Consider the following 11,211-nt stretch of genomic DNA (forward strand, 5'->3'; position numbering starts at 1 on the left):
TAAAAGCTGTAGAATGTTTTATTACATTTCAGTGTAGTGCCACACAATATTACTATCTTTTACTCTTGTTGTTCTCACTGTAGCTTCGTGAATTTACACCCCAATATGTGTAGTTGTAGGTACCTTCCATGAGGTGAAATTATTTTGCTTTGTTTCAGTTTATCCGTAGAAAATCTTCATGATCTCTGGCACATCCTTAACTTCTAATGGTGGTTTTCTTGGACTCCCGGGCTGCAGAAATTTCTTAACTGTAGGGATGCTGCTGATTCTTACTTCAAAAGCCTGAAAAGAGAAACAGCAAAACATTTAGAAGAGAAAAGAAGAAGTCTTATAGCAAAAATGGTGGCATTCCTGAAGAATCATCTCTCACCATGATGGTAGTACAACTTGATCATCGATACTGAAACTATTTATGAGAAACTTTATTATCTACAAAACACAGTTATTTCAAGGTTGCTCCTTTGAAGATGGAAGCCACTATTTGAACACTATTTGCAGGCTTCTGAGTTGCTTTTAAGAGTCCACAGTAAATTCACAAATGGCTTATCAATGAATATGGGCCTTATTTGTGTGATGGAAACCCAAGTCACGTTTCAGAGACGATGGTGTTTTAGGTATGCAAAGGGGGATAAAAGCTCCATACTAGAGCTCGGCTTATGCTTCAGTAAGCATACTGAGCTCTCATCTGTGAGGCCTCCCACTTTCCTTTATATGGAGGCTGAAGATATCCAGAAAGGGGTGTGTCAGGGAACTGCCATCGGAGCTAGAGGCGGAGGGAAGGCTCCAGAGGGATGCCGGAGAGGGTCCCAGTAGGGAGAGAGGCAGCCCGTCCGCTGGGGAAGGAAATCAGCGTAACACCAGTGGAGAAGGGGGGCAGATGGGGGAACCGGAGAGGAGGCTCCAAGACTCTTCGCCGGAGACCAGCGGAGAGAGTACGGGTCCTCCGCTGCCCACACCCTCCCTGCGCAGAAGGCTTCCGCGCAGGGAGACTAGGCGGAGACTAGGTGTCAAAGAACTTTTGTGCTGGAAGAAGTTCAAGAAACGCCCACTGACGGATTCTGCCAGCGACTGAGACAGCCATGAAGCTAGAGGCTGTCCGGTCAGAAAGGGTTCAACCAGGTAACCTAGCCAGGAGTGGCGGCAACTTACGCACGAGCAACCCCTAAACCCATTACAGGGTGCAAGTATAGATCTACTAGTTCGGTTGAATTAATGGCACCATACTTATGAGCTCCAGAGCTGCTCTTCCTATCAAACTACTAAGTCCTCGTTTAGGATGTGTGCCTTTTGCCGTGTGATGCTACATGCTCAATCATCAAAACACATGTGCACACATATATACTATATGCGTACAGACATTTTTAAAGCCTGGGAACCTGCACAATCTATCTATTGTATACCAGCAAAGGTCCCCAGAGAATTACAGTGCTGTACTGAGTATACCTTGGAAAACGGAATATGGAGTCTCGCTTTGGGGCAGTTTGACTCGAATGGCAATTGCAGTTAGTAGACGTATTGTTCCCTATGGTATGTCGCTGCTTCCAACCCCCTTGCTATTCTGCTACTCTTGTATGGATAGTGTGCTCTAGCACAGAGGTGGGGAACCTATGAGCTTTCCGTTATGGACGGCCTACATTTCCCATCAGCCCCAGCCAGCATGGCCAGTGATCGGGGTGGATGGGAGCTGCAGTGCAGCAAGATCTGGAGGGTTTCACAGCTAATGAGAACTTGCTAGAGCAAGGAACCTGTACCTTTTTAGGGAAGTTTTTAATGTTTGATGTTTTATTGTGTTTTAAATATTCTGTTGGGAGCCACACAGAGTGGCTGGGGAAACCCAGCCAGATGGGCAGGGTATGTATGTATGTATGATATGTATAAATACATACATACATACATACATACATACAGTGGTACTTCGGGTTACATACGCTTCAGGTTACATACACTTCAGGTTACAGACTCTGCAAACCCAGAAATAGTGCTTCAGGTTAAGAACTTTGCTTCAGGATAAGAACAGAAATCGGGCTCTGGCAGCGCGGCGGCAGCGGCAGCGGCAGCGGGAGGCCCCATTAGCTAAAGTGGTGCTTCAGGATAAGAACAGTTTCAGGTTAAGAACGGACCTCCGGAATGAATTAAGTACTTAACCTGAGGTACCACTGTACATACATAAATACAACAACAACAACAACACCTGTTCATTCTCTATCTTTTATAATAAGTTGTGAAATTGTGTTGCTTACCTTTAAAAGAGGGAATTGGGAGAGAATATCAGCCTTCAGCTCTTTTGCCATTAAAATGGCTTCAAGCAGTTGAATATCTGCTTTGCTGAGCTGATTTCCAACCAGGAAATTTTGCCTGTGATCTTTGAGGACCTACAGAGTGGGAAATGTTTTAAAAGTACTTCAGGTACATAAACAAAATGGAGAATATATATTTGGGCAACTTTTGAAAACCACACACCCAGATAATATTGCATCATGACATGAAGAGGATTTGGATCAGTACTGATGTAAGGAGTGCCAAAAAACAACAACACTTCATCTGAAAAGCCACTGCACCAAAAATGAGAAGCTGGGGTATTAACATGCTGTGTGCTATGCTTACTCTTCTCTCACACCACTAAAATGTTTCCTTTTAGCTCAGGACATGGTCTAAAATGTAATGTTGCCGTTTGGAAAATGAAGAATTAAGAAAACGATTTCTGACGGACCAGACAGTCCTGTCAATGTTACCAGGTGCCAACTACTGTTGAGCATAGGTGACTCTGTTCTCTCAAAAGGGGTTGTAAGTTCCGTTCCTTCTTTGCCTCGTACCTTTTCGAAGGCTGGGAAATATCTGGTGGTGGCTTTTTCGATGATGTTTGCAAACTCCTTCTCCCTCGTATCAGCTGGCTTGAAGGGAAGCATCAGCATCAGTTCATAGAGATCCATAGTACCTTCACAATACATATCAATCCTGAGGGAAAGAAAATGTTGTTGTGACTGGATCGCCAGAGACCATGGGACTTGGCGTGGTACATTGAAAATCGCAGACACCAATAAAGCTCGTGCGTCAATAGTGGGAAAGTGTTTCTTCCTCTCAGATAATAATAACAACATCGGCAATAATATTTTTTTAAAAAAGAAAAAAACTAAATTTGTGTAGCCACTTCAACAATTCAGAGCACCTCACCCACAAAGAAAGACGGCAGCGAGGAACTTGAACCTCAATTTGCTTATTTCCTCCTCACACCTGATTCATGTTCCTTTCATGTCATTTCTTTTCAGATGAGAAGCTTGAGGTATGTGTGTGTGGAGGGGGGTGTCTTTTCAAAGTGATTTTTAAGCTGCTCCAGGAATGTTTTTTTGGCTGAAGGGTGGGCTTTAAAGAACAACTCAAATAACTCCATAATAAAAATCATACGGATATCCCTGTGTGCTAGACCTGTTGCCCCTCTGTAGCAGGGATAGAGAAGCTGTTTACCTCCAGAAGTTTCTTCGGTTCCTACTTCCATCACCCCTGACCTTAGGCCATGCTGGCTGGGGCTAATGGAAGCAGGAGTAAAACCACAAATGTAGGACAGAGTGGGATTGTGAAAATTAGCCGCACAGATCTAGAGTCTTGTGGCAACTAATTCCTATTTGTATGGGGCTTTCCATGCCAAAGCCTCTTTTACCTTGCTCTCTGAGGAAAGCCCTTTAAACTATACTCTTTTCAGAAAACAGCACACATGGGCACTGGACAAATGGATATAACAACAACAACAAAAACAACAACATCAACAACAACAACAACACAATGGTAAGACAAACAGAACCAACACAAGAGGGAGAGGGGAGAATTGTGTCATCTCAGTAGAAAAACAGGGACAATGCTTCTATATTTTGGAGAAGGCATTTCTTCCTTTGAAAGAGCCTTTTTCTCTCTCAGTGTCTCTCAGTCTCAGTCTCTCTCTCATACACCATAATAAAAGTGCTTTCTGAGTAATATCATTTGTCTGATAGAAAAAAACACATTGGCAGGAAATGCCCCTATTTTCAGGGGCATAAATATGCACAATGAACAAAAAACTGTATGGTTTGCTGATCAGTCATAGAGACCTTCAGTTACACTTTTTTTTAAAGCAAATCATATTAAAAATCAGAATTATATAAGTGAAAAGGGGGGGGGGAATGGGAAAGGTGTATTGACCTCCAGTGATCCAATCTATTGAGATTAAATGAATGTCTAGGGCATGAACTTTGGAGCAACCACCTTGATTTCAAATGAACCAGTGCACATGAACTAGTTGGGAAACTGAGAGGTTCTATTAGCTCACATTGCTCAATCTTGAACCTTTTTTGTTTTAGTTGGCAGTCACAGGGAGTTGAAATGTGCTGACTCATAGCTTGTCAGCAGATTATATCACAGACTAGAGATTTCTTCTTGGATCATGCATTAATAACAAAACTTATAGAAATGTTACAGTACAATGCTCTCTGCTTCACATCCTTCCCATAGAGATTGTATTTGGTTGCAATGTAGTTGAGAATAGCTCGCGTCTGCACCATCTTCATCCCATCAATTTCCACCATGGGCGCTTGTTGAAAGAGCAGGACTCCAGCTTTTCAAAGGAAGATGAAAAGTGTCATTTCATTCTCCCAATTAATTACAAGAACATGTGAATTTTCAGGAACAGCTTTGAATCTGAGTATTTAGGTACTTCTCCATTGTTCCTTTCTGATCATAAAGTTTGCCTCTGCTTTTTTTCGTATAGTGAAGAATGCTTTTGCAGAAATGTGCTAAACCTGTACAGCAAACACACAGTAGAAAACTAGTTTTGTGTGTATATGCTAAATCTGCTCTCTAGCTAAAAACAAGCCCTGCAAAATGCAGTGTTGAATATCATGTGTCGAAGGTTGCTGTCTATTGCTAGGAAACTCTCTTCTCTTTCAGAGGACAGAGTTAAAGGCAATACAACCAGATAACAACTGTGAATTCACACATATTCTTGCCGAAAATCGTGCACAGGTAACTGAGATTAAGGGCACAATGAAGAACTGGAGAACTTTGAAAACACCTATGATTAAGACTGGAAGATAGTCCCACTGAACTCAATGTGGCCCACATGTGAGGAGGTATATGTAGAATTGCAGTGACTCTTCAGAGTAGATTGTCTATTCTTCATATTGTACAGGGAATCCATCTAGACTATAAACTTGCTCTTTTAACTTCCGTGTAATCTTGGTGTCTGTGTGATTATCCTCTAAAGTAACCTGAGATATTCAGATGTCATACTCACCCTTCCTTAACTTTTCCAGATCTTCGTTTGACTCAATAAATTGTTCTTCAAACTAGAAAATAAAAGAGGCAGAAGATTTCAAGGGTCTCATGAAATAATTTCAGCTGCAATAAATGGCCCAGAGTTTTTCAAGCACTGGAGGAAATTTCATGGAAACCCCCTAAGTAATCTCCTCTTCTGTTGTCAATTTTTTGGGAAAGCAATCTGAGACAGGAAAGTGCCACAAAGCAAGGGAGGGGATTATAAGGGCTGGGACAATATTAATTCCACTGCTAATGTCATTGATGATTGAAGTGGGGATATGATATTAAAAGTGGTGTGAGTCTGAAAGCAGTTCATGCGCTGAAGCAGGGAAGTCACAAAATGGATGTCTTGGTGTGAAAGCAAGGCCAGCCCAAGACTTTTCTCTGTCTGAGACAGAACAGCAAATGGTTCCCCTGCACAAGTCAATTTATTTTGGCGCATGACGCAGAAAATCCCAGTCCCTGACAATAAAGGTACAACAATAGTGAATGAAAACACTGTAAATGCGACAATTTGCTACCCTTCCAGGATAATTAAAATCAGTCACCTGAGGCAGGTGCCTCACTCTGCCATATGGTAGGACTGGACCCAACTGCTTGAAATGAATTCCTAGTCTGCATGCCTTCAAAGCACTTTGAAAGCACATGACTTCTCCCAAGGAATCCTGGGAGATCTGGTTTATCCCCACAGAGCTACAATTCTCAACACCCTCATTTATGTATGCACATAACAGCCTTGAACAAGCTACATTTCCCCATATTCTTTTTCTTGTGGGGGCAGAGAGGGATGTCCTTCAAATATGCGGTTATATTTACAGCCTTAAATAAATGGTGGGTTTAAATTCTGAAGACAAACCTCGACCCCAGCTGCAGCCAACAGCCACCTTATGGTTTCCATCCGGCCTCTTCCATTGATGTAGTAAAGCTTTGGTTTCCCAGCCATGTTTCTAAGTGCTTACTTTTCTGTTGTGATAACAGAGAGAAAGAGAGATGGTGTTTAGTAGAGAAACAACCACCACTAGAGAAGGACAACTTTTTAAAATGCTGGTTGGTGATTGCTTGTAGCAGGATTTCAGATTGAAGAGGAAGAAGAAGAAGAAGAAGAAGAAGAAGAAGAAGAAGAAGAAGAAGAAGAGTTTGGATTTGATATCCCGCTTTATCACTACCCGAAGGAGTCTCAAAGCGGCTAACATTCTCCTTTCCCTTCCTCCCCCACAACAAACACTCTGTGAGGTGAGTGGGGCTGAGAGACTTCAAGAAGTGTGACTAGCCCAAGGTCACCCAGCAGCTGCATGTGGAGGAGCGGAGACGCGAACCCGGTTCCCCAGATTATGAGTCTATCGTTCTTAACCACTACACCACACTGGCTCTCTTGTCTAACGGCTTCTTGTCTGTTGGTTTTTAAAAAACCAGTTTCATAATCATGGTGCACAAGCAGATATGGCATATCATAGTAAAGATAAAATTGAAAATGTGTTTTTAAAAATAATGAATGTTTAACCCTCATTACAGATAGGTAGCCGTGTTGGTCTGCCATAGTCAAAATAAAAAAATCCTTCCAGTAGCACCTTTAAGACCAACTAAGTTAGTTCTTGGTATGAGCTTTCGTGTGCAAGGTATCTGAAGAAGTGTGCTTGCACACGAAAGCTCATACCAAGAACTAACTTAGTTGGTCTTAAAGGTGCTACTGGAAGGATTTTTTTATTTTAACCCTCATTAGACAGCCATGATTCACAGAGGCACAAAATAGTAAATTCCCCCCTCATCCCTGCACTGTTGCCATTGTCACTATCTGCCTTGTATCTCCTAAAACAGCTCTGGAAACCTGCCTCTCCAGGATGGCTAGCTATCAGGGATGATGGGATTTTATGGTGATGGATCACATCTGGAGCCCACCTCCATCCTAAAACTATTTCAGATTTCCTCACAGAGACACTCCCTTCTCTCAGCCAATTTGCCCCAGTCTCCACCATCTGTAAATTGCCAATTTAACGAAAAGCAAAAGATTTGCCTTGCCTTCCTTGCCCCCTCTTCTTGAGGTTTTGAATCCTGTTTGGTCCTTGCCTTTGTATCTATGCCATGGCACCATTTGGACAACAGCAGGTGCTGCAGAATGGACCCATAAAACTCATCCTTTAGCTACTTAGGTGGCAATTCACACTAGAACTTTGCAAGGCAATAAGCCAAAGTCAGCCTTCCCTGTTGGAGAGCTGAGTTCGCAGGATCCTGGCATAGGAACCTCGCTCCCAAAAATGTAATGGATCTATTTCTCTGGACAACTACATGGTACATTGTTTTCACTAATAAATGCATTTATATGCACACTTTGTGCATTTTTATGCACTATTTGTCTGGAGGTATTTGTCAGGTATTTGCAAACCTCAAACGAGAGCTATGTTTCAGGTGGCATATTATTTCAGAAAATGCAAATTTGGCACGTTAAAATGCAAACTGAATCAAATTTCTCTCGCTTTCCTGAAATCAAGAATAAGAAATCAAGATAACAAACTTTTTATAGAAGAATGGAAATGGTTTATTGAATATTTGCAGATAAATTGCAAACAGATATAAACACCGGCAGGATTATTGTAATAACCTGCAGTTTCATAAGAGTACAGTATATATTTAAAGTAGATAATTAAATGAGCAAATTAAATGAATTTGGATATGCAGAAGATATTAAAAAATAAATTTAAGGAACTGCAGAAAGAGGGGAAAGGAAGACAGACTTTGAAATGTTAAAATGATTGTAAAATTAATGAATATTTGAAAAGTATATATATATATATATATATATATATTAAATCAAATTTCTCTCCCAACTCTACCCAACACTCCTTTGAGGTGCCACCAAAACCCTCAACCCACCGCTATTTGATTTTTAGAGTTCTGCCACTGTCCAGCTCCTGCCTTTGGTCTATCCAGACAGAAAAGCTTCTTTCACAAGATTACAGATCTCCAGAAAATCCTACCACCACCTTTTAATGTTCTGTTGGGAGCCACCCACAGTGGCTGTGTAAAAGAAGAAAATCTTTGGGCAGAAGTGAGGTCTTTGGGAATTGTCCCTGCACCACTCCTCTGTCAAGGGTGTCACTCTTGAGCTATGACTCTCCAAAGGAATTGCCTACCTTTGACTACTAACCTGCTGGAAGTCCTGCTGGGCAAGTGATACTTCTTATGAGACAGAGCAAAGGCTGAACTTGTGTGCATCAAGTTTATAAAAAGCTCAGAAGCTCCACCTTACAGCTCTGCCTTTTGTGAGACTTTTCACCTAGGGTCAAATCAGTTGCACAAAGTTAATCCATAATGGGAAAGGTTCTCTCGCAGGTACATAACGTGATGCAACTCAGTTTAGTGTAAATCTGTGCAGCTGCATTGAGGGCAAACGTTAATGTCCTTATCATAATTAACCCAAGCTCTTGTATCACTGGGCAGGAGGCCACCGCAATCTTTGGCTGCAGCTGCTGGCTAGGAAATATGGACAAAGGTCATCTACAAAGGAGTTCCCTGCTGGTGGCACTCACCTTTTGAGGGGTTTGGGGTATATAGATGGCTGTGATTAATTTACACTGGTGTGCAAAACAGTGAGAAGTGCTTTTGGTCAAGGAGTCTGGACGCCTGTGTCAGCTGCTTCTCTTTAAAGAGTAAATTATTATTGAAAGGCTTTTTTCCATAAGGTGCAATACATTCCATACCACAATATCCATGAAACCAAACATTGGTACCAGAGCAAAGGGAAAATGAAATATCATAGCCTGATAAGAGTCTGGTAGAATAAACAAGTTTCGCATAGCGTGAACTTCTTTTGACATATAGGGTTATAGAGTAAAACACCGAGATCCAGCTCCGAGGGTCTTCTGGCAGTTCCCTCACTGTGAGAAGTGAGGTTACAGGGAACCAGGCAGAGGGCCTTCTCAGTAGTGGTGCCCCCCCCCCCGTGAAACGCCCTCCCATCAGATGTGAAGGAAATAAACAACTGACTTCTAGAAGACATCTGAAGGCAACCCTGTTTAGGGAAGTTTTAATGTGTGATGTTTTATCGTGTTTTTAATATTCTGTTGGGAGCCGCCCAGAGTGTCTGGGGAAACCCAGCCAGATGGGCGGGGTACAAATAATAAATTATTATTATTATTATTATTATTATTATTATTATTATTATTAAGACAGAAATGTTTCTGCGTGATATTAGACCAGAGTAGATTATTCCCATCTAATACAGTGGTACCTCGAGTTACAAACGCCTCAGGTTACAAACGCTTCAGGTTACAAACTCCGCTAACCTGGAAGAGCTACCTCGAGTTGAGAACTTTGCCCCAGGATGAGAATGGAAATCGTGTGCCGGCGGCGCAGCGGCAGCAAGAGGCCCCATTAGCGAAAGCATGCCTCTAGTTAAAAAGTTTCAGGTTAACAACGGACCTCCAGAATGGATTAAGTTCATAACTAGAGGTACCACTGTACTGGGGTTTATCCATCTAACCCATTTCAAATTTTTTGAAGACTCACTGTACTTCCTCCTCCATTATCAACTATTCTATTCTTTATGGTCATGTGGCTACTTTTTATCTACAGCTTTCTCTAAAACAAAAAAAAGAGCTTCTGATGGAGAGCTAGTAGAATAGTAGAAACCTATAAAACATCTCTAAAAGTGAGATTAATGTCATTAGTAGTGAAAAGGGAACTGTCATCTATCACAATATGACAGGGTGCCATGCCAACTTGAATAAAATATGGGGGGGAGCAGGTAAGCCCCACCCCGCATAATTGATCACAATATGTGGCACATGCACACCATTTGAATAGCAATGCCCATCAGCTTTGTGGGGGCCCGGTCCCCTCAAATATTTTATGGGGGGGGCAAAGGGACCTTGGCCCCTAGGAATTGGCTCCTAAGCAACATGGCCTATATGGTTTTGTTCCTTCTGGACCTTAAAGGCTCTCGGTATCATTTTAGAGCATTTATTTCCAAGCTCATAATATACACGGTTACTTTTTGCATAGAGGTGCTTATATACTCAGCATCTAGTGCTTAGAAGCTCACTGTGCTTATGCAATAAATTGGCATAAAGTTTTCAGTTCAGTCCTTGTGTCTGCTGAGGCCGATATGTCTTTCACCATCTCAGTTTGCAATGCTGATTTCTGCTTCTTCAAAATGATGGACTTTAGGCAATGTCTCCTCAGTACTGCTTTCATAGCATCCCAGATTATGGCCTAAACTGGTTCAGTTCAAAATAGGCTATCAATTCTGTTTTCAGTCTGTTCCTAATTTCTGTATGTGTTAAGAGAGTTATTGGGAGGCACCAACAGAAGGGTCTCGAGATCCCCTCTCATAGTGTTGAAATCAATGATGACTGAAGCATGGTCTGATTCATGTATGTGGATTATCAAATTGTTATTTTATCAGACAGGGATTTGAAAGAACTACATGATCTATTCCGAAATATTGTGGCTCAAGGATTAGAAAGAATAATCACTTAGGGTCAGATTATAGAGCCACCATGCATCTAATAAACCATTGCCACAGAGTACTGCTGGTAGGAATGTTGAAGACCGCTGTTTACCGGGACCAGACATACTACTATCCACTTGAGGGTACATAACTTCATTGACGTTCCCTCTCTTGATGAGACAACCCACCTTAAATTTGTCCAACTCTTTAAACTCCTTTTGGCCATTGTTTGGAAATTATATTGAACCCAGCATGTGACTCTGTCCTTCTGTTGAGCCTTGGATAAAAAATATAGCGTCCTTACATCATATGTTACAAAAATAAGCATTTTTTAGCTAACCATACTCCCTGTTCCATTAGCTTTGGAGGAGCCATGTGAACAGTGTTGTTTTACAATCCATTATGTGTGTGTGTTTGATTATGGATTGTGGTGTTTTTTTTAAAAAAAATTATTATTGTAAGTCACTCTGGTTAATAAGAAT

At 41.6% G+C, this 11,211-nt stretch overlaps 1 protein-coding gene across 1 annotated transcript; it reads right to left on the bottom strand.

Annotated features, from left to right (window-relative positions):
- On the bottom strand, positions 1-8,565 carry LOC308472823 (glutathione S-transferase-like). The gene is made up of 7 exons (XM_080998066.1): positions 8,412-8,565; positions 6,140-6,246; positions 5,261-5,312; positions 4,450-4,582; positions 2,814-2,955; positions 2,241-2,372; positions 1-282 (listed from the first exon to the last, which is right to left on the bottom strand). Exons 2-7 carry the CDS (start codon positions 6,224-6,226, stop codon positions 160-162), a joined length of 669 nt encoding a protein of 222 aa, XP_080854192.1. The 5' UTR covers positions 6,227-6,246; positions 8,412-8,565; the 3' UTR covers positions 1-159.
- Between the last annotated feature and the right edge of the window lie 2,646 nt (positions 8,566-11,211).

This window comes from Podarcis pityusensis, assembly GCF_964106645.2.
Source record: "Podarcis pityusensis genome assembly, chromosome: 3".
NCBI classification, from domain to species: Eukaryota; Metazoa; Chordata; class Lepidosauria; order Squamata; family Lacertidae; genus Podarcis; species Podarcis pityusensis.